Source organism: Natrix helvetica (assembly GCF_964273705.1).
Source record: "Natrix helvetica genome assembly, chromosome: Z".
In the NCBI taxonomy this organism is placed as follows: Eukaryota; Metazoa; Chordata; class Lepidosauria; order Squamata; family Natricidae; genus Natrix; species Natrix helvetica.
The window spans coordinates 25426452-25450343 of record NC_138554.1 but is presented as its reverse complement, the minus strand read 5'-3'; the positions used below and the strand labels follow the sequence as shown (position 1 = coordinate 25450343).

At 44.8% G+C, this 23892-nt stretch overlaps 1 protein-coding gene across 8 annotated transcripts in view; it reads right to left on the bottom strand.

Annotated features, from left to right (window-relative positions):
- Positions 1-23892, bottom strand: part of PPP6R1 (protein phosphatase 6 regulatory subunit 1) — a gene marked incomplete at its 3' end in the record, with an annotated part of 69169 nt that overhangs the window by 24408 nt on the left and 20869 nt on the right. For all 8 annotated transcript variants that reach the window (XM_081970962.1, XM_081970959.1, XM_081970960.1 and 5 more), the window contains exons 3-12: positions 22225-22411; positions 20946-21083; positions 20243-20308; positions 19929-20041; positions 16120-16233; positions 15451-15616; positions 14665-14817; positions 12273-12416; positions 3591-3655; positions 2992-3107 (exon numbers count right to left, since the gene is read on the bottom strand). In XM_081970962.1, coding sequence (XP_081827088.1) covers positions 2992-3107; positions 3591-3655; positions 12273-12416; positions 14665-14817; positions 15451-15616; positions 16120-16233; positions 19929-20041; positions 20243-20308; positions 20946-21083; positions 22225-22411 — 1262 coding nt within the window. The remainder of the gene's footprint in view (positions 1-2991; positions 3108-3590; positions 3656-12272; positions 12417-14664; positions 14818-15450; positions 15617-16119; positions 16234-19928; positions 20042-20242; positions 20309-20945; positions 21084-22224; positions 22412-23892) is intronic.

The following is a 23892-nucleotide window of genomic DNA, read 5'->3' as shown; positions in this document are numbered from 1 at the left end:
ATTGAAGAATGATCTAGTCCAGAGCTCCCTAACCTTTGTGGACTGAGGGGTGGGACGGAAGAGGGGATAGTTCTATGTTTGGCCAGCAAGCGACACATACGCATTTCCATTTGTGTGAGTGAAGGGCATGCATGGCTGCTGCTCACACAAATGAAGTGCACACCCACTCACACACGTTGCTTGCACAATTGAGGATGCGCACATATGCTCACCTGCCACTTCCGCGCCCTGGTTCCCAAAAGGCTCATGGCTCAGTAGTGGGCCATGGCCCGGGAGTTGGGTACTCCTGAGCTAGTCCATAGGATGCAAAAACACTGAGATGTCAGAAGAAATATCAGCTGTGTTTCATAGTAATTAGAGGACAGACAGCCTCAAATAAATTAGTATTCTTTTTCAATGAGGAAACCTTTTCCTTGTTTAAGGAACACAGCCAGATAGATCCTTTCATAAAATCATGACATATTTTAACCTTGATTTATTGACAAAACCTTTGTACCTTAGTTCATGTAGAACATTAAGCCAAAATCAAAAAGTCATCAGTGTGAAGCCTGTCACCTGTGGTTAACAGGTATTTTGGATACATAGTTTAAGATGGGAGGTTTTTTGGCTAACAGAAAGTATAGATATACAGGTGAAACTCGAAAAATTAGAATATTGTGCAAAAGTTCATTTATTTCAGTAATGCAACTTAAAAGGTGAAACTAATATATGAGATAAGACTCATTACATGCAAAGCAAGATAGTTCAAGCCGTGATTTGTCATAATTGTGATGATTATGGTGTACAGCTCATGAAATCCCCAAATCCACCATCTCAGAAAATTAGATTATTACATGCAATCAATAAAACAAGGATTGTACATAGAACAATATCGGATCTCTGAAAAGTATAAGCATGCATATGTACTCAGTACTTGGTATGAGCCCCATTTGCAGCAATTACTGCCTCAATGTGGCGTGGCATGGAAGCTACCAGCCTGTGGCACTGCTGAGGTGTTATGGAAGGATGCTTCAATAGCGGCCTTCAGCTCTTCTGCATTGTTCGGTCTCATGTCTCTCATCTTTCTCTTGGCAATGCCCCATAGATTCTCTATGGGGTTCAGATCAAGCAAGTTTGCTGGCCAATCAAGCACAGTAATCCCACGGTCATTGAACCAGGTTTTGGTGCTTTTGGTAGTGTGGGCAGCTGGAAAATGAAGTCACCATCCCTATAAAGCTCATCTGCGTGAGGAAGCATGAAGTGCTCCAAAATCTCCTGGTAGACGGCTGTCCTCTTTTCTGATGAGAGCAACTTTTGCCAAAAGCACCAAAAACTGGTTCAACGACTGTGGGATTACTGTGCTTGATTGGCCTCTCCATTCTTCCTCCATACTCTGGGTCCTTGGTTTCCAAATGAGATGCAAAGGTTGCTCTCATCAGAAAAGAGAACTTTGGACCACTGAGCAAGAGGACTTTGGACCACTGTGCTTCATTAAGACCAGGGTCAACGCAGCCGTCTACCAGGAGATTTTGGAATACTTCATGCTTTCTTCCGCAGATGAGCTTCATGGGGATGCTGACTTCATTTTCCAGCTGCCCACACTGCCAAAAGCACCAAAACCTGGTTCAATGACTGTGAGATTACTGTGCTTGATTGGCCTCTCCATTCTTCCTCCATACTCTGGGTCCTTGGTTTCCAAATGAGATGCAAAGGTTGCTCTCATCAGAAAAGAGAACTTTGGACCACTGAGCAAGAGGACTTTGGACCACTGTGCTTCATTAAGACCAGGGTCAACGCAGCCGTCTACCAGGAGATTTTGGAATACTTCATGCTTTCTTCCGCAGATGAGCTTCATGGGGATGCTGACTTCATTTTCCAGCTGCCCACACTGCCAAAAGCACCAAAACCTGGTTCAATGACTGTGAGATTACTGTGCTTGATTGGCCAGCAAACTCGCCTGACTTGAAGAGCATTGCCAAGAGAAAGATGAGAGACATGAGACCGAACAATGCAGAAGAGCTGAAGGCCGCTATTGAAGCATCCTGGTCTTCCATAACACCTCAGTAGTGCCACAGGCTGATAGCTTCCATGCCACGCCGCATTGAGGCAGTAATTGCTGCAAAAGGGGCCCAAACCAAGTACTGAATACATATGCATGCTTATACTTTTCAGAGGTCAGATATTGTTCTATGTACAATCCTTGTTTTATTGATTGCATGTAATATTCTAATTTTCTGATATGGTGGATATGGGGATTTCATGAGCTGTACGCCATAATCATCACAATTATGACAAATCATGGCTTGAACTATCTTGCTTTGCATGTAATGAGTCTTATCTCATATATTAGTTTCACCTTTTAAGTTGCATTACTGAAATAAATGAACGTTTGCACAATATTCTAATTTTTCGAGTTTCACCTGTATATTTAGGTACTAACTCTAGCTTCAGCCAGTAAATAATTGTGCAGCAATTTGCAAATTCATATCAAGTGGAACTATGAAAAATAACTATTAATCAAGCCCACTATCAGGGGATTCTGGAGTTGTAGTCCTTCCTATAAAGTTGAAGAAAATTCATTTGGGTTAATTGATGCATTTCTCCCCTCTAAATGTTTTGGTCAATTTGGTCAGTTGCTATAAGCAATTTTCCCAAATTCAAAACTGCACATATATATATATATATATGAACAAAGAGAACATTTGCAGAATTATATGCATGCAGTAATTTAATCTAGCCTTTGAAGATGTAAAACTATAGAACACAAAATATTAACCATATTTTGCCCTATTACTGTCTCTACCTCAGCTGAAAACTTCCTCTCTTAGTAGTAGATTTTACTTCCATGCCAGACACATGCCTGAAAACTTTAACGGGAACCCATATTTTTCCCGTCCCAAAAGGCAGGAACCGAACTCCTATAAAGTTTCCAAAAGCATCTAATAAAGGATCTTTAGCTAGTCTTGAAAAAGAAACATAATCTTCACCCCCTGAAGATGCCCCTCACATTACCTTTTATGAGCTGCTTGATGAGAATTGAGTGAGGCCACTTCTCAGAACCTTGAGCTAAGGCGTTGGCAATCCGGGTGAGGTGCCCCATGTAGCCCTTGCGTCTTCCCCCATCCAATCTGTAGGAGAAGACAGAGGGCATGGAGGTTGGTGGTTGCTGTGGGTATGACTTGCATAAGTTGAAAAAAGAAATAAGCAAATAACAAGAGGAAAAGAGACTTCGGTGCTTCTATGGAGCTCATGAGTGAAGCTATTCCGATTAGTCTGCATGCAGGGAAGAGAATAGAACTTCCAGATAACACTTCAATGCCCAGCAACTCCAGCCAACAGGGCCAATTTGAAAGATGCTGGAAAATACAGTTCGGCTCTATCTGGAGAATAACAAATGAAACTTGTTTTGTGAAGAAAGAAAAGAAGCCAGTAAATACCTCCATGAAAACCATGAGTAGAAGAGACTAGGCAACAGGGGCCTGAAGCATGAGGGAAGGAGCAAAGAAGGATCAAGATATGGAAGAAGGCCTTGGGATTCTTTCCGAAGGAAGAGGAAGGAGAGAGGAGAAATATCTAACCAGGACGCTTAAACTTTCACCATAACTACTTACTGAGACTGCTCATTCTCCTCCCAGGCAGATAAAATTCTTTGGATTAAGCGACATTTCTGCAGCAACTACGAGGAGAAAATACGAGACAACTGATAAAATACCTGCTAATTACAGACACCAATGCTCACCCCTCAATAAAAGACTAGAGGGGTCTTATGTGGCTATTTTTTAAAAAAATTCTAGTGCTCATCACTTTAATGCAAAAGTCTAAGCTGAGAATGGTGGTGGTGGTTTCTGCCCAAAGACAAAAAGGAAGACTCCCGAGAGCAGTTGTTAACCACTTCCTTAGATACTTCTTCCAGCTTAAAAGGCCAGGCATTCAGTTCTCCAACACAAGAGAACATTTATACCTCAGATTTGAACTGTGGTGTCGTTGGTGCTGTCTTGAGCTTGGTTGTTTTCTTGCAGATGTTTCATTATCATCAGTGCTAGAATGTCAGTTGGTCTTACCTGAACTGCATGTCTCAAAGCTGGCGTGGGAGGAGTCACATGTGGGTATTAACACAGCCCATTTGCCCGGAGACTAAGGTAAATTTGAGGCCACTCCCTCTACTTCCTCCTTCTGACTCCCCAGATTAACCGATGGTCCAGTCCAAGAAGAGCCTGGGAAGGAAGGGAACAGGAAAAAAGACAACAATTCCCTCCCCCAGGCCTGACTGACCAATAACTAACCTCCTCAGGCTCCCATGCGCAGGAGCGCACAAAACGGGCGGGAAGTGACTCCTTCCACACCGGCTTCGAGATATGCAGTTCAGGTAAGACCAACTGACAGTCTCCGAAGCAAGGCATGGGAGGAGTCACATGTGGGACATACCAAAGCTAGATGTCCATGGGAGAGAATCATTGGGTGGGAGCCCCCCGAGTGTCCAGCACTCCCTGGAGAACCCTCCTACCAAATGATGCCTCTGCAGAGGCAGAGGTATCCAGACGGTAATGGCTAATGAAGGGGGAGGGCGAGGCTGAAGCGGACGCCGTGCAGATGTCCTCAAGGGGTGCCTGGATAGCTCAGGCTGCAGAGGTTGCCGCACTCCTGGTGGAGTGTGTGGTGATGCCCTCTGGAATCGGAATCCCACGTGCCTCATAGGTCTTAGTGGTAGCTAATCTAATCCACCTACTGATGGTGGCGGGTGATACCTTCGCCCCCCTGGTAGAAGCCTGGGAGGAGACGAAAAGCGCCTCCGACCTCCTGAAGGCAGCAGTGTGTTTGAGGTATATACGCAGTGCCCTACGCACGTCTAGGCAGTGCCAGGACCTTTCCCTTTCTCTAAAAGGTGCTGGACAGAAGTCCGGGAGCACCACCTCCTGAGCCCTATGGAAGGGGGTGTTGACCTTGGGAAGGAAAGCAGGGTCGAGTCTGAAAACCACCCTGTTATCGTGGAAGGTGCACAGATCCGCCCTGGCGGATAAGGCATTGATCTCAGACACCCGCCTAGCTGAGGTGATGGCTACCAGGAAGACTGCCTTGAGTGTTAGAAGCTGGAGCGTTACCTCCCTCAGAGGCTCGAAGGGTGCCTCCGTAAGGGCCTGGAGCACTGTAGGAAGGTCCCAGGTGGGAAAACAATGGATCACCAGGGGGCAAAGATTAGCAGCCCCTCTAAGAAACTTCTTTATGACAGGGTGTTGGGACAAGGGTCTAGAACCCACCCACCCCATGACTGTGACCAAAGCTGAGACCTGCCTTTTGAGGGTACTGGGAGCTAGATCTTTCTCTAGACCATCCTGGAGGAACTCCAGCACCTGTGGTGCTGATGTTCGAGGTCGGATCTACCTGGGCCGACCTGCACCAGATTACAAAGGAACTCCAGGTCACATCGTAGATGCGTGTGGTGGACTTCCTTCTGGAGGCTCACTGGTTTTGATTATCCTGGCTGAGGACTGGGCCTCCCTCAGCTGCTCCCGCTCAAGCATCAAGCAATTAGTTGGAACCACTCTGGATCTGGATGATCCAGACTCCCCTGGTGCAGAGCTACCTCTTCCCTGGGAATCCTCCAATGAGGTAGTACTGACAGACCCACTAGGTCCGCAAACCAGGGACGCTGGGGCCAGTGGGGCACTATCAGAATGACTTCTGCCCTCTCTAGCACTAGCTTCCTCAGAACCCTGGGAAGGAAAAGAAGGAGAGGGAAGGCATAAAGGAGGCCTGAAGGCCATCTGCAGCAAAGGGCGTTGACGTCCATCGCTCGAGCAGGGAACTACGAGATGAACCTCGGAACCTGGGCGTTCAACAGGGTGGCAGAGAGATCCACTGTCGGCCGACTGAACCACTGACAAATCCGCTCGAAGATGCTGGGATGCAGCTGCCACTCCCCGTGGTCCACTGTCTCCCTGCTGAGCCAGTCTGCCTGTCAGTTGTCTCGAAAGGGATGCTTATTAGTCTGTTGGTACCTATATCTGTCCCTAGAGTAGTGCCTATCCCCGTCTGGAGTATCTCAGCTGTTGGAAGTCCTGCTCGGGGGGGTCAAAAGGAGGACCTCCTGGGGTAAGGCGTAGGGCGTTGGTCAGAGCGCTTAGTCGTGGAAGGGAAGATCTTGCGCTTGTTCTTATCCTCGATAAGAATAGGGTCAAGGGAGGCTCCGAACAGCTTGTCTCCTGTGTATTCCGCCCCCACCAAATGTCACTTTGCCCGGGACTTTGCTTGCCAATTACGCAGCCAGAGAAGGTGCCTGGAAGCCACTGAAGAAGATAGAGCCCTGGAAGAATACTTGACCGCATCCAGTGTAGCGTCAGCTGAAAGCTGAGTGGCCGTCTTGCAATAGTCGCACGTCAGAAGCGGGGGTTCTATCACGAAGTTGCTCCAGCCAAAGCAGAGTGGACTTGTTGAAAAATGAAGCAGCAGCAGTCGCCCTGATTGCCCACGTTATGGCCTGAAAGGTCTTGAGCAGAACCAGTTCCACCTTCTTATCTTCTGCCTTCAGGCAGTTGGAGATATCACCAGTCACCACCGTGGAAACGGAGGCCAGGCCAGCCACCGGGACATCTGTATCTTGAACCTGCAGTGCTCGGGCAAAGGTTGTGTTAAGATTGTAAAATCTGCGATTGTTACTGCCTGGGGTAGGAAAAGAACGTTGGTCCTTACCTGAACGTTTCTTTTCGGTAGACAAGAGGGAGAGGCGACTCCTGGGATATTCTCACAGCCTGATTGGTTCAGAAGACTGAGGGAAATCTCTTTTAACCTTTTTCTTCCCCTGTGGTTACCAGTTCCTTGAAGCCACATGAGTAGAAGCATACTGTCAAACAGATAACAGACAAGGGGACAACCTCCTCCCAGCCCCTTACCCCGACTAATTACCAACTATGTCTTAATAGGGGTGGGATGTTGCCCCTCCCTCTCGTCTACCGAAAAGAAACGTTAAGGACCAACGTTCTTTTTCTGGTAGACTCGAGGGAGGGGCGACTCCTGGGACGTACCCAAGCTCAGTCCCTGGAAGGGAAACTAAGACTCAGGAGGAGGGGTGACCGCTACCTGCTGTAGAACCCTACAGCCAAAAGACGCCTTGGCCGATGCAAAGGCATCCAGCCGGTAGTGGCAAATAAAGGGAGTCAGGGAGGCCCAAGTGGCCGCCCGGTAAATGTCTTCGAACGGAACCCTTGTGGCCCACGCTGCTGTAGTAGCGGCACACCATGTGGAACGGGCCGTGATTCCCAAGGGGGGAGGCCGGCCCGAGGACTCGTAGGCTGTAGAGATGGCCTGTCGTAACCACCTGCCAATGGTGGCTGAGGAAACTCTGGCTCCTAGGGAGCCCGGTTGGAATGAAATGAAGAGGGCCTCAGATCTACGGAAGGAAGACGTGCGTCGTAGATAAATGTGCAAAGAGTGACGCACTTCCAGCCTGTGTCAAAGTCGTTCCCTCTCATGGGAAGGGGCCGGACAAAAATTGGGGAGGATGACTTCTTGCACTCAATGGAAGGGCAAATTGACCTTAGGGAGAAATGTAGGATCCAACCTCAGGACCACTCTATCCTGGTGAAACTGGCAGAGGTCATCCTTAGATTACAGAGCCCCTAACTTGGAGACGCACCTGGCCAAAGTCACAACGACAAGGAATGCCACCTTGAGAGAAAGAAATCTAAGGTGAACTGTGCGCAAGTGCTCAAAGGGAGCCCCTGTCAGCGCCCTAAATATAAGCGGATGTCTCTCCGCCCAGGAGCCGAGTTTCGGTGCCTCCAGCCAAAGGGCTCTGGAGTGATTCCCCCCTTGGCAGTTTATGTGGGCCTTTATGGCCACATTGTCTATCAACAGGAGAACATGACAGCCCTCTATTGTGTCTCTGAACTGTTGGAGAGCCAGCCTGGTGGCCTTAAACTCCAGCCACTTATAGTGTGGTGAAGGTCCAACCGAATCAAACCGCCATGCACCATCTCAGAGTCCATGAGCGCTCCCCAACCGAACAGGCTCGCGTCTGTAGTGATGGTCACTCGATCTGGCTCCCAGAACTCCGATCCGTGTTGAAGAGCTGGGGACAGCCATCATTGCAGAGATAGCCGCACATCCGCTGGCAGATAGATGAATCGCGTGGAGTTGCTCAGGTGTTTTCACTGGAACGGGATGAGGGCCCACTGCAGAGTCCGTGAATGAAGCCATGCCTAGGGACGATCCCTAGGCACGATACCATCTTGCCCAAGAGGCGGGACAAGGTCAGGATGGAAACTAACTGCCTTGCGCAAACCTGCCTTGCCAGGGCTCGGAGGTTGACCAGCCGGTCTAAGGGTAGACAAACCACGCCCTCTATGGAATCTAGCACCGCCCCCAATGTAAGATCCTTGTTGTGGGCAAGAGGTGGCTTTTGAGAAAGTTGACAGAAACCCCAGGATCTGCAAGGTTCGGATGGTCAGCTGGAGGTCGAGAACGGCCCGAGCATAAGAGGTGGCCTGCACAAACACGTCGTCGAAGTAACATTGTAGTCTCACTGGGACCGAGAGCAGGTGAGCCACCAATGCCACCAGGACCTTCATGAATGTGCGCGGGGCTGAGGACAACCCAAAGGGGAGGGCCCTGTATTGGAAATGGAGCCCGTTGTGGGAGAAGCGGAGGAACCTGCGATGAGTGGGAAGGATTGGGATATGGAGATAGACTTGTCAGTCCACTGATGCTAGGAAGTCCCCCCACCTGATACCCTGCAGAATGGACCTGAGGGAGGACATCTTGAAGCGCCTGTACACCAGATAACAGTTGAGGTGCTTGAGGTCCAGTTTGGCTCTCCAGCCCCCAGAGCTCTTTGAAACGAGAAGGTTGGTATAATGACCCAGCTGTGTTCCATCTCTGGGACCGGTTCTACCGACTGGATGTCCAGCAGATGTTGAATGGCTAGGGACATCTGATGATGGCGTTCCAGATCCCGGGATGGTTCTGAAGAAAGGTTCTGAAGAACATCGGGGGCATGGAGAGGAACTCCAGGCGGAGTCCGTTCCTGATCGTGGACCGAACCCAGGCATCTGAAGTCACGCAATCCCACAGATCTGCAAACAGTTCCAGGCGGCCTCCTATGGGAATGCTCGGATTGGCGACATTTCCCATTGCAGAAAGGGCGGCCGCCCCACTCCTCGAAAGAAAGGAGTGGGGCGAATGCTGGCTGGGGAATTCTGGGAGTTGAAGTCTGGACATCTTCAAATTGTCAAGGTTGAGAAACACTGCCCTAGATGAACCCTCCAATGGGTCCTCAACCACCTCCTTAGAGCCATTAGGAGACGGGAGGGGAAGGAGAAATTTCCAGGCCGGATTGCCTGCGTGCCCAATGGGAGAGATAGAAGGGGAAGAAGGACTGAATCCCCTAGGGGGAGAAGCAGAATGAGCAGATTCCGGTCTTAAAGGAGACGTAGATCTGGAAGGAGAAGACGACTTATTGGCTTGGGCCTACTGTTCTGCCCTAGCAATCACTCTTTCCAGAGCCTTCTGGCGCCTAGTCTCATCCCTCCGCGTTGTTCTGGAGGGCCGCTGGGCCATTGTAGGCTTGACTTCCCTCTCCTCGGGCACGTTCTGGGCACCCTCCCGGGGGCCACTGAAGTGGACTGCCTGCTCTCTGCCATGGAGCCACTCACATGTTCTGGGGGTGCTGCTGCCCAAAGTCACCAGCCGGTGCAAGGGCCTTGCGGGAGGAAGGATTAGGCTGCCGAGGCTAAGCTTGTCGGCCCGACCTGGCCGCGATGCAAACGGTAATGTTAGGGGCTACAAATGGCCGCTTCCACGTGCGTGTCTCCAAAATGGCCACTCCACGTGTGTGGGTTCAAAATGGCCACCGGAAGTCTCCACGCGCTGCAAACGGCTTTCTTTCTTTAGCCACGGCTCGAAAAGACTTGCCGCAGCTCATTGCGACCAGGCACGGCTTGTAAAGCTGAATTAATAGCCCGCCGCCTGATCGTTGCCTCTGGCCAGCAGCCCTTCCTGTGGAGCTGCAAAAAGGAGCCTACACCCTCACAGTTCCAGGGATCAGTCAGAGCTCCCGAAGAACACAGGAAGAGAGCGGAGCCAATTTGCTCTCCCCCGGCTTGCTGCGAGATGGAGAACCCTGTCTCTGCAAAAAAGCAGGTCAGACAATTTGGAATTTAGAATAGCCAATATATACAATCTATTCAATTTTAATATTACTCACTCACTCTGGGAACTCAAACACAGTGCTTGGACCAAAGACTGAGAGGAACTGGGAACCACAGGGAAAGAAGGAGTTTAAAAGAGATTTCCCTCAGTTTTCTGGACCAATCAGGCTCTTAGAATATCCCAGGAGTCACCCCTTCCTCGAGTCTACCAGAAAACGTGCCAGGTTTGGCCCACTGAGATTTGAGCACCTCCATAAATAAATCTGGAGTCGGAATCTCTCCCTTTTCAACCTGTGGCTTATAAAAAGGCCCCATCTTGGTCCCCCCACTGGAGGTGGAGGCAGTAGCAACTTGAGAAGGAGCTGGGGTGGTATCCAGATCTGCAGTGGCCTTGCCTTACAAAGTAGGGAACCAAACAAGGCGGGAGGAAACAAGCCAGTGATGGCAGAGGTCTCTGGAATCTGGGAATCTTCGTCCTCAGAGAAACCAACATCCTTCTGCCCCTCTTCCTCCAAGCCAGACCCCTCACTAGCTGTTGAAGGGAAATCCGATCTGTGCTCTCTAGCTGCAGAATATTGGGGTTGGTCTGGATGACCTCGTGGGGTACCACGAGAAGATTTTCGTCTAGAGGCTTGAAATTGAGGCTGCATGCCCGATGATATGCCCTGAGCAATGGCACGGGCAATAATTCTGAAAACCTTCAGAAAGCTCTGGATAAGCTGGCATGAGGCTAGGAGGCTCTGCAGATTGAGCAGTCAAGCGTGGCCTGGAGGAACCAGCTGCCATGCGGCCAAAGGGGTCACCCCAGTGTCCTGAAGACTAAGCAGGAGACAGAGGAGGGGATAGGGGGCTAGCTTCCTTCGCAGAGCCACAGGGGGAACCTGGAGAACCCAGTTGGACCTCTGGTAAGGGTAAAGGCCTGAGAGGAGAGCGTGTCCTGAATGGGGCTTATTTCCTCTCTAATTCTCCTGCCAGCCGCTCTGGTAATGTGGGACTCCTTGCTAGGTGCTCTCTTCCTAGCCGATTTAGAGGTGGCCTTCTTCAAGGTAGACCTCCCCCATCGCCTCTACTTACAGTCTCTGCCTTCCCACCTCCTCTCACTCTGTTGACCGGCCTGGGCTTCTGCGCACAGTCCAGAGCTCCTTCGGACCGGCGCTATCCGTAGCCGTGCCACTGATCCGCGGCCTGAAGAAGCCAGCCCACCCTCGAACCGAAGGGGACCTCCCCAGATAACCAGCGGAACACAGACCCAAAGAAATCCTATTCTAACCCTGGTGTTGGTTCTGGGCGCTTGCAGCGGCTGAAATCAAGCGCGCCAATCTCCGTGCCCCTCCACGTGTGTCCCAAGATGGCCATCGTCCAAAATGGCGACAGCCAACTACGTGGTCCAATGCTGAGCCGGCTCCAACCGAGCTGCTCTTTCAGGAGCCTCCAGAGCGTTCCGTGACCCCCTCTGATGGATCCAGGGGTCGCGTGGTACAGCCCCCTCCGGTGCGCGGCCTGGATCCTTCCCTTAAACTGCCCAGCGGCTTACGGGCTCCCCTGCAGTGCAGCAAGCCCGGCTTGTGCAAAGGAAAAGAAAGTAAACAGCACAGAGATCCAAGGGAGAGAGGTGAGAGGAATCACAAGTGGAAAAAAACTAAAAGACCAAATTTAAAACAATAAAAACCTCTGAAGCCAAATAGAGAGTCAGAAAAGTATTCCTTCTGGGCCGAAGACTGAGGTTAATCTGGGGAGTCAGGAGGAGGAAGTAGAGGGGGTGGCCTCAAATTTACCCCGGTCTCCGGGCAAATGGGCCATGTTAATACCCACATGTTGACTCCTCCCACGCCTCATTTCGGAGACGGGAGTGAGGTTTGCATCATTGATGATATTACCTAGTTGGATAATGAAACTGCAAGAAAACAATCAAACTCAGACAGCACCAAGGACAACTCAACCCCCTCCTCTTCTTGTTATTATTTCAAAGTTGTCTCACCCCCTTTATACTTACTGTATATGGTTCCTTTCAGAGCCCATGAAATAATCCTAACCTTCAAATTATCTCTTTTCAATTTCCAAACATCAGGATTCAGGACCAAAGCAGAGTACTGCTTCTCTCATCAATGATACAGAAGGACCTTGAAACCACAGATGACCCACATAACTTACATGTTGGATGACTGGACTCTCTGGGCGGGGCTCTGAGTGGTTCTCTATTGTTTCATCTCCAACAAGAGGGCTGAAAATGTTGCTAAGACAGGCCTCTATCTGGGCATGCAAGAAGTTGTTGTAGGTATACTTGAAATAGAGATCCTGACGGAGAGAGGCAAAAGGATAGAATAGCAGGTCTTTATTTATGCTTTTCAACCAATGCCCCCAATTATTGTAGTATCAGTTATTCCCTCAGACATGGCTCACTGGCAATAGGTGTTATGTGTTCAGTGATTTGTATTTTTATTGAACCATGATGCAGTTTTAAATCATCTTGTAAAATGGGTACTCAATGGTACTCAATGGGTACCAGAACCCTAGCAGTTTCAAAAAAAACTGAGATGCTCTCAGTTTTAATGGAGGCAGCTCCTGAAATGTAATTGATTGGGTAGCTATATCAGAAATTTAATAGACAAATCTATGCATAATTTGATTCTGTCTCATCAAATAAACATTTTGGAAATTTATATTAAAATGTTGTTCTTAGATGGCTATTTTGGTTTGGTTTTTTAAAGGTTTTTTTTTAGCCCATAGTTGTCTTTTCATATACAACTCAAGGTGAGAGATATACCAATATTCCTGCATTAGGCTGAGTGTTGTGCCTGGGCCCAAAGTCACCCAGGTAGTTTTGTTTGTTTGTCTGTCTGTCTGTCTGTCTCTGTCTGTCTGTCTCTGTCTCTCTCTCAATATATTTAACAATTAGATAATCTGTTGGATGGGTATACATTACAACTATTTTTAACAAAATGTTTCTGATGCTGTATATTTTTAAAAATTGCATTTAAAAAAAATCCAGCCTCGTGGATTTAGGTATTAACAGTAAATTGATGGTGTCCAACTGTTACTTTTCGCTCCCGGTTGCTCAAATGACACTGTGGCAGTACTGTCTCAGTGTCTGCAAATTGTATGGGTGAGGAGAAAGAGGCTGAGGTTCAAACCTAGGAAGACTGGAAGACTGTGGATTTGGGGAGCACAGGATCCTGAAGATCACCTACCTACCTTACTCACCTGCCTGCCTACCTACCTGAACCTAAATGTAATTTAGGGAGCCTCTTGGACTACTAAAAAATAAAGCTGCTGACACTTGTAGTTAGGAGGTTCTTTGCATGATTCCATATTATGCATCAGTTGCACATGATCCTGGATTGGGAGGCCCTGCCCTTGGACACTCATGCCTTGGCAACCTTACATTTGGATTACTGCAATGAAGTCAAGGCTCTAGTTCCCTCTGCACAGGTCCAGGATTGTTGAAGTACTATCTATTTCTATTTCCTCCATAATATCAGAAAAGCTAACACATTCTATGTCCCATCTATTAAATACTGCCATTCTATAGCATCCAGGAAGTATGCCTTCTCTCTTGCTGTGTCTGCTCTGTGGAATGGCAGGTGCCCCATCTTGCCCCCAAGTCTTGAATGGCTTGTATCTTGATTACTTTAAGGCAATCCTTGAAGACCTGGTTGTTCCCTTCAGCATCGATGAATGAGCCAACGGTATTTACTAATTGTGATTATGAAATGAATTTTGACTGAGATATCATAGGTGTTTTATACACTATATATATTCTGTCATTTCTTTTTCTTTTCTGGATATTTTTATTAGAATTTTTACAATTATTTTTAATGTTACGACTGTCCAGATTGTTTGGTAACCATATAAATTGAATTACATTAATAATTTTGATATGTCAGTATATATAAGAAGATATTACAGGTAGCCCTCACTTATTGACTGCAATTAGGTTTGACAATTCCATTGCTAAGCAGTGTGTTCACTAAGTGCAATGTCACATGACCGCACTGATTTATGTCAATTCCAGCTGCGGTCGTTAAGAGAATCACCACGGGTCATTAAGTGGGACATCATTTGACTTCAAACTCGCTACTTCCTGCTGGCTTCCCATCGTCTTTGCTTGTTAGAAGCTAGCCGAGAGAGAGTCACAAATGGCAACCACATAACTTTGGGATGCTGCAACCATCCAAAACATGTGACAGTTGCCAAGCCCCTTAAATCATGATCATGTGACTGTGAGCATGCAGTCTGCAATGGTTGCAATTTTCAGGACCAGCTGTCTCATTTTTCATTGCTGTCATAACTTTGAAGATGAGTGGTCAGTACTGGGATTGATTCTGAGCTGGCTCACTTTTCTGTATATGTCCCACAAATGTCTCTCACAAGCCAAGCATGGCCCTTGAGCTGCAGAATGTTACACAGCCTTGCCTTTTGCCTCCTCGCACAAAGGAAGAGTGCAGCAAACTACTTATAGATTTTACTGCACTGTAACTTTTAAAAGGCAGCCAAATACTGATCAGACAGAAATCCCAGCAAAGAGGCAGTATTGATAACTCACCAACATAGTGTCAAGGGCTCCAAGTTCAATGATCTCGTCCCGCAGTGCTGGGTTGTTTGTACCCAATGAGCTGGCCAGCAGCTTCACTACATGCAGACGAGTGTTTCCTAAAGGAGGGTCCAGGACCCCCCAGGTAGTCTGCAGGGCTTCTTTCTGTTAGAGAAAAGTATGTTTTTTAAATAAAAAAAGAATATCTTGCATGTAGCCTCCTGCCCCCACCCATCCCCCCTCAACCTCTAATATTCCAAAACTTGAACAGGCAAGGCCAAAACTTTTCTCTTGGAGAAATAGGGAGAGGCAGTTAAAAGATAAAATAGAAGGCCTTGCACAATTTAAAATCTTGCTCCAACACTTTTAAAGACTTCCAGCTCCACTACTACGGTACCTTCCAACATTTCTTCCTATTTCCAAACTAATGATTCTTCCCTAAGAACATACATAGATTTTTTTTTTAAAAAAAATACAAAATTCATTTCCAGCATTTTTCATTGCTTAGCCATATGTTCTTTCTTATGGTAAGTTCAGCAAGTGCTAAACTTACTCATTACTAATTCCCAAGCAGCTATTCTCAAATGCCTTGATGAAGCTAAACTCCCCAACCCTTGGACTTTGTAGTCCTTTTCTATGGCAACGCATTGTAGGTTCCATGAGGGAGACAGGGGAATCCTTCTGCAACCAACATTCTGGAACACTTAAAATGCCATTGGCACTGCTACTTCCTTCCCTGCTGTTTCATTTGTACTCTAACCTTGCCTATACACATCCGTTGGCATGACTCCTACTAACCTTTGGTGGATCGAGGAGCAGCCGGTGAAGCTCCCTGAGACGCTGTTTGATGGCGTGCAGAGTGCCCAAACTGGCCTGGCTGGAAGCCACTTCACAGTTGGGAGCAGTCATCTCCATCTGCCCTTCCATATTGCAATAAAAGCCCCCTATGCCACCCAACTCGCTCCTGTAAGGAAGATCAAAGGATGCACACATTACAGTGATACACCCTCACTGTCCACCTTTCTTGCTAAGGAAATGTAAACTCTTTGATGCAAATCAAATGTACCAAGGGAACTATTCTGCACTCCCGTTCAAGAATCACTTTGAAGGAAAGACACTGGAACAGCCAAATCCCTAACTTATGTGGTGGGAGTTACAGATGCTATGAACAAGAAACTGTGCAGCAGATAAACAAAAAGATGAGCAACAGTTTCTAAAGTCATGGTTGTTTGCAGAGCCTTATTCCAGTTACTATAGCTTTCACTGGCTGAGGATTTCTGCTGATAGGAATCACCAGATATTAATAATTTTAAAAATGAAAAACATGACCATCAGGATATAACATTGCTACCAACTATATAAATTTGTTGAGGAATATTTCATATAATTCTACTAAGCATTTTGGCTCTATATTTCTCCTCTAAATGTAGCAAATATTTGCTCTCACAGCTCTCATTTACGGCATACCTGGGTCTTCGTGGTTCCAGCAGGGTCAGCAAGACCTGGATCCCATTGACTATGACAGATTCGTTCTGTTCTCCATCCAGCATATTGCTCAGCAGCTGCTCAATTGTCTCCTGTCTGAATGCATGGGGAATGGGAATTGTTTTTACTAAACTGCCCCATGATATTAGACCTGGCTATTCTATTTTTCATCTTTGCATATGCCACAATGATTTAGGCATACCACATAAAAAGAGGGAAAATAAAAAAGCAACAAAATGTGATTATTTCTTTTACTTAGGAATTGAAGAAAATAGAGGAAGCTCAAGAGAGAATATTTTATTACTAGCCATGTGGTAATCCTTGGTCTTGACTCTGAACTATGTAGCAACATCAACTTTCACATGTAAGGTGAGGACCCTGAAAACCTTCTGAGCTCCAAGATTCTGAAATAATATTCTGTGCAGATGCTTTATACTTGAGCATAACTCTGAGCAAAAGAAATATCTAATGGGAAAAGGGCCCAATGATCATGTCAAATGATATTCCCGGTAACCCATATTCATCTCTCCTCCCCTCTGCTCCCCCTCCCAAGTATTCTCAAAAGGCTAACAAACCAGAAGCTTGCATTCCTGCCCTATAATTAAAGCTTTGTTGTATCTTGCCACTAATCTGACATTTTAAAATATAGGGGAATGAATCTAATTAACTGAACAAAATTTGTGAAAATTAGTTACTTTAAATCTAGCTTGTGTCTTGGCCTGGCCCGTTTCCATAGCCTAGTCTTAATTCCTCTTTGGATTGAGGCCAGTAAAAAGCCATATATGACCTTCAACTTGAAAAAGGCTGTGCAGTCCAGCTCTGTAATGTTGTGAACATAACTTTTCCACTAAGAAATATTTCATCAGAAATATGAAGCAAAGAATTGTGGGGTGGGGTGGGGGGTATCATTCAACTATACAAGCTCTCCATAACTGCAGAATGACTGTGAAGGTTTTTTGGGCTGGCCTGAAGTATCTTCAAGCAACTTATCAGTGTGTTACGTGATAAAATTGCTATGTCATAATTATGAAAACACCTTCCTGATGAAGATTGAACTAACTCTTCTTTTTGCCACTGAAACAATTACAAAATCCATTTCCCTAGCATTAACTATTTTTAAACCTACATTATTTACTAAACTTGTTACATCTGATTATTTCAGGTAATTTTGACTATTTCTCCCTTTTGTTAACATTTGATATTGTTCTATATAGCTTGCCTCATTATCTCAGCAGATGAGGAGTGTTTTCAAATAATCTTAAAGAAACCAAGAACCTTAAGGAGTGATCTCGAATAATATTAACAGCCAAACATGAAATCCAACTGCAGGGATCCGTCAGATCTAAGCAGAGGTCCCCAGGTCCTGGTCCAGGGACCAGCACTGGTCTGTGGCATGTCAGAAACAAACGAAGCCACATCTGAAGGCAGAGTAAGAAACCATGCTCCCTACGGTCCATGGAAAAACCTCTCTCCACAGAACCAGGTCCTTGGTGCCCAAAAGGTTGGGGGCCGCTGGTCAAAGACCAAGATGTGTTATATTTCAATACCAATAGAGGCATTTTTACAACAGGAGAGGGGCACAGCATGCAGGGTCAAAAAACAAAGCTGGGAGCTTTTCATTAAGAAAAAATACTGGCTGAGTAAGACACCACCACTCAGTTTTCATTTGACAAATACAATGGTATTGTATTCTTTGAGTTAGTTCAAAGCCTGAATATACAATATGTGGGTTTTTTTAAAGCCTTGTGTATAATTCTCAGAGGTCTTCTGCAGTTGCCAATAAGCTAAAAGTGTTGATGTGACAGATGGGAGAAGATATTAAATGCAGGGGAAGTAATCATATTAACTATATTTAATGGAATATATTAAATCAAATTTAGTTAGGCAAACTGTTCACTTTTGTGACTGCAGTCCTGGCAACCCAATGAATCAAAAAAGGATGTGTACCACTGAATACAGGTTCCCTCATTCACTCATAACCTGTGCTCTGTTGGGTAACGTTTCATAGATATTTTCTTACCTAAACAGAGAAATAGAATGACCAAGGATGGGCAAAACAGAAGCAACTTCTGACTTCCTGCTGGCTCCTCCATTAACTTTCCTTGTGGGAATCTGGCAGGGAGCACAGGATATCTTCCCTTCCCCTCCCACCACGCAGATAAATGACTGCTGCTGGGTGGGGGAAGGAACAAGGGATTGTGAGATTGGCTGGGAAACTGACACGAAATGTTAAAAATGAAGATCATATGACCTCAGCAGCAGCACAGCAGTCCTGAAACAGCCACAACTTTCCCAAATTACATTCCCTTGAGTGTCAGGGATCTAGGATTTTGGACATACTCTTTACATTATAAAAGCTGTTGTCCTATGATGCACCATTTCATTCAATTAAAGGTCACAACAAGAGCTTTAGTACTATATAGATAGCAGTCATATTAAAAATGAGGTCAATGCCTGTGAAAAAGGCCCCCCTTCCTAAACCAGCCTCGGCTCCATCTTCTTCTGTCTCAAGTCCTGTTCCCCAACAAACACAACTATCTTCCTTCTTACAACCTAAAGCCTCCGAGAGGGAACATCAGTCTCAAGAAATGTTTCATCAAATGTTCCAGACACTCTTAAAGGGACATGACAAAATAAAAAAGCAGTTGGTGGACTTAAAGGAAGAACTCAGAGAAAATCAACAACAGACTTTACAAAATAGCCAGAAAATAAATGCCCTGGAGGAGGGTGCTGTGGGGATGGGAGAAGAGGTGAAGGCTTTACAAAAAAAAAAATCTTGGGTTTGAGAACTTTATGGAAAAAATGGAATTTGAAAGGATGTCTTTCTTTCTTAGATTTCAAAATATACCTGAAATGGAGGGTGAAGATTTAAGGGAGACTATGATAACAATGTTAGCAGATTATATTAAAAGAGATAAACAACAGTTAGGGTGGGATATTGATCTGATATATAGAATCAACTCAGCATATGCTAGAACACACAATGTTCCAAGGGAAGTTCATGTTAATTTTTTTAGAAAGACTACAAGAGATGAGATTCTAGGGGCTCAAAGGAGGGAACCTTTAAGATATAAGGACAAAGAAATAACCATTTTGAAACAGATACCAAAAAGAATAAGAGATAAGAGGAAGAAATTCTTCTTTCTAACTAAAAAATTGTATGAAAAAAATATCTGGTTCAGATGGGTAATTCCAGAAGGCTTCCTGATTTTCTGGGAGGGTGGTAGAGTGAGAATTAATACAGTGGTGGAGGCAGAAGCCTTCATGGAAAAACACAAGAACCTTCTAGACGAAACAAGAGACAGTGCACAAGATATGAAGGGGGGAGGAGCCATGGCTCAGCCAACAGACAGGGGAGAGGAGGCAGCAATGAGACTTAGGTCACAGAAATGAATTAAAAGTATATTGCAATTGTTAATATAATGAAATGGTTAGAAGTGATATAAAGTATGATTGAAGATGTTAAAGAAATTGAAGTAAACTTAAACTGCCAATATGTACGTAATAATGATATTCTGATATATATAAAATAAGAGAGAGATGTAAGATCCCGGGGAAACACCACCACCCGTATGATGTAGCTGTCAAAATTTTTCTCCACACTTATGTACCCTTTTCCCCAAAATATTTGTAAAAACCAATAAAACTTTTTTTAAAAAAAAATGAGGTGAATTTTGATAAACAGGCATTCCTTCTTTCAAATTCATTGCAGCGTTAGAGAGTGACACTTATTTCTAACCTAAGGGCAATGGTGCCTCTTTTGTTCCCTGCTGCCGGTGCTTAGCACTCACTTCTCAAGCGTGGCCAGTAACTGGTCCGGCTCAGGACTATCCTGGATTTGGATCATCTGTTCACGGCTCAGCCGGATAATGTCACACAAAGACTGTGAAGCATTGGAATGTTGCTGGGAAGAGGGGACAAGAAAAAAGAAGCCTCATAAAGATCAGGAACAGCTCCTCAATATACCAGAACTAGAGTGAAGCAATTGCTTGTTTCAGTTTTCCTCTACTGTTGTTGGCCAGTAGAAAACAATTCAATGGCAGGATGAGCACTCCACACAATTTATATACAAACAAGTATTTCTATAGTTGTAATTGCTACTTACATTGTCATCTTTTGAAGGGTGAATCATCCCAATGAGCCTCTGAACAATTTTCTCCTCATTAAGCCACTTGGGATGATGAAAACAAAAGAATTGTAAGAGTAAAGAAAGATGTCTCAGTTCTAGTCAACTTATACATTGAAACTTATTCAGGGACAAATGTAATTCCAATGATACCATCCTCTCCCCAAAATTCTACCATTGAACTATGTTTACTGGTGTAACAATAAAAAAAAACTTCATAATAAAATTTGAATAGTGAAAAGGGTCAAAAGAAATGGAATGGAATTGTTAAAAAATAATTATCAAGATTTCAAAAGATTCAAGTGGTGGTTATTCTAGATAAATAGGTTAAAAAGTATTCACTGACTTTAAAGCCTTTATCCCTAATCCTTGATGGGCAGGAAATGGTTCTTACTTGGCAAAGATGCAACATAACACTGTGATACCTATAATAATCCATTTAAGCCTTTTAAATGGCTATTGCTCATAAGAAAGAAAAATAGGGCATGACAGAGTTATAATATGGTTTGGCTTGACTAACACACCAGATTTTTTATTTAATTATTTACCTCCACAGAAAAAGGAAACAATACCATTTCATAACTGGTTATCACATTTCTAGACAAACTGACCAAAATAATAAAGGCGATATAGAAAACTATACTGCTTGCTCTTCCAAGAATGCCTACAGCTGGATTCTTACATTGAATACATCTTGTCTGAGCTGTGATTGCTCCACACAGGTTAGGAGTCGCAGCAGGAGGTCCATGATGGCTGAGGTACCAATGTGATGTAGCAGCAGGTTGACAAAATCATCCTTCTTACGCAAGAAGGCAACTATCTGGAAAAGAACAAACAAATTAGGGTTGAGGGAAAGGGTGAAAAGCAACTCTGGAAACAAATGGCTGTACAAATGTCTATCCTCAATATGGGAGTGGAATAGTCAATTCCCCCACCAGGGAAAGAAAATACGTATTACATACAGCCGAGTCTTTAGTTGATTTTTTAACAATCCTGCATAGGAACGGGCCATGCCGCATATCAGCCTAATCATGAAGTCCACATTTTTGCAACCCTTGGGTAGTATAATTGTTAACTGTGATTAGGTATCCCCAGGTTCAAATTCCTACTCAGTCATGAAGTTCAAATGAGTCACCGCTGTGACTCACTAGCATACAGAAATGTTATAAAGATAAACGGGATATACTTCCTTAAGGGATGGGCAGGATAAAACAAATACCATAGCAGCTAGATTACAGAGAATCTCCATTTTGAAATATTACCTTGTTTCACAAATTAGTCAATCATATGCTTTAAGAAACTTGGTCATTTGATAATAATCCAATAATTATTCTCAATAAAAATATTTGTTACTAAAATATATTGTATTATTTTTACATGATAATGTTTTAGGAAGTTAGCTTTTCATATAGGAGCTATATTTACACTAACGAAGATCCATTAAATAATTGGTTCAATAAACTCAAGGTTGACTGAGCTTTCCATCCTTCTGAGGTGGGTAAAATGAGGACCCAAATTGTTGGGGGCAATATGCTGACTCTGTAAACCACTTAGAGAAGGCTATAAAAAACTGTAAAGCAGTATATAAGTCTGCTATTGCTATACCAGCTTGGCTAGGTAGCTGCCTCTAACTGACCTTCAATGAACTTGAAAAGTTAATCCATTGTAACCTGGTTAGTATTTTAAAGGAGAACATAAGAAGAACTCAACCAGCCCAAGAAGTTAAAAGTGTATCCTGAAAGACGACAATAACAAACTGCTTCCATACTGTGTCAAGAAAGCTAGGTGAACACATCCATGAAGGCACCATGAGATGATACTACTTCAGTGGAGTCTTTGCCTTTTGTGTGTATGAATGAACAAACTAGAAACAAACTTCATATGATTAGTGATGAAGGGAGTTAGCAATCATGATTAAGTTGTATTTCTTTATTTAGTGGTCCAGGCCTTTAAGACATTACCTGATCAGTCTTACGGTTGATAAGAATCCCCATAACCTTGCTGAAGAAGCTGGCCAACAGAGGGTTGAGGATTCCACCAGTCTGAAGGAAGCCATAGAGACGTCGCAGAAGAGATTCATCCTCACCCAGTGCATCATTTATCTGTGTGACGTCCGATGTCAAGATTTCACAAGAAACACTTGGATATCTAAAAAAGGGGAGGTTTTAAAAAGCAGATGTAGACCAAACCCTGCTGCACAAAAAACGGTATCTCTCCTAAGTTTGACTACTGATTGAAGTTGACGAAGATGACAAATGATCTGCACAGTAAAATATTAACATAATCTATTCAGAAAGTGATATTCTGTGTTTCTAATTTACATTCTTGTCTAAGGTAGACTCCATAGTATATTGGCATTTCCTTAATCTGTTCAGTTTATTGCAAATCTGTTAAAGGGTGGCAGTGGGATATTTGCAGAGCATCATATATTCATCAATTATCCAATACAAGTGTCACCACTTTTCTTTGAATTCCAATGATAGTTAATATAAAATTATAGTAAGAAACTACTTTGAAGTTTTGATTAACAACCATGTGTGATAATAAATTAATAAAAATTATATAATTATCATCTGTAATAATTATCATGTGCCAGTAATAAAAATTTATGGGAACGTATAATTGAAAAGGAGTAGGTTAAGATACTGTATTGTGGAATTTAAAAACGCAAATTGACACAAATTGAACAGATTTAATTATGGTTGGGGGGAAAGGGGGTGGATAATTGACGTGACAATCTCAGGGGATAAAGAAAACAAAAAATTGGAGAAATTCACAAAGTATCAAAATCTGAAAATCAAATCTGAAAGATTATGGCACAAACCAATCAATAAACATTAATTGTTTATTTATTTATAAATTTTAATTGCTACCTATCTCACCATGAAGACACTTGTTGCTGGAACACTGAGTGCCATACCAAAAAATCTTGGATGGCACTTAGAAGATCTGCACATTGACAAAATTTCCATCTGTTAATTGTAAAAGCTGTGCTGTTTGGATTTGCACTTATACTAAAACTGATAGATTCTAACATCCTAGGTCAGCGATGGCGAACCTTTTTTGGCTCGCGTACCACAAGTGGGGGGAGCGCAGGAGGGTCGTGTGCGGGTGTGCCGCACGCATAATGCAATGCGCAACCCCCCAGTGCGCATGCGCTCACAACGAGCGACCCCCCCCATTTTTACATGCTTTTTTCGCCCTCCCCAGGCTCCAGAGGCTTTATAGGAGCCTGGGGAGGGTGAAAAGAGCTTCCCCCGCCCCCCCGGAGGGTTGTTTTAAGCGTTCCGAAGGCTTCAGGGAAGCCTCTGGACGGTCCCTGAAGCCTCCGGAGGCCCTCTGGGAGGGCGGAGGTGGCTCTTTTCGCCCTCCCCAGGCTCCTATAAAGCCTCTGGAGCCTGGGGAGGGCAAAAAATGGCTTTTAAAAGGTGAACTCAGCTGGCCAGTGCGCGCATGCGTACTGGCCAGCGCCTCGCGTGCCCTGACAAATGGCTCCGCGTGCCATCTGTGGCACATGTGCCATAGGTTCGCCATCACTGTCCTAGGTTCTTCAGAAGAATTTGATACATATGAATGAAAACAGCAGCTAAAGAACTGCTGCATATATAAGAAAAACGATAAAAGAAACT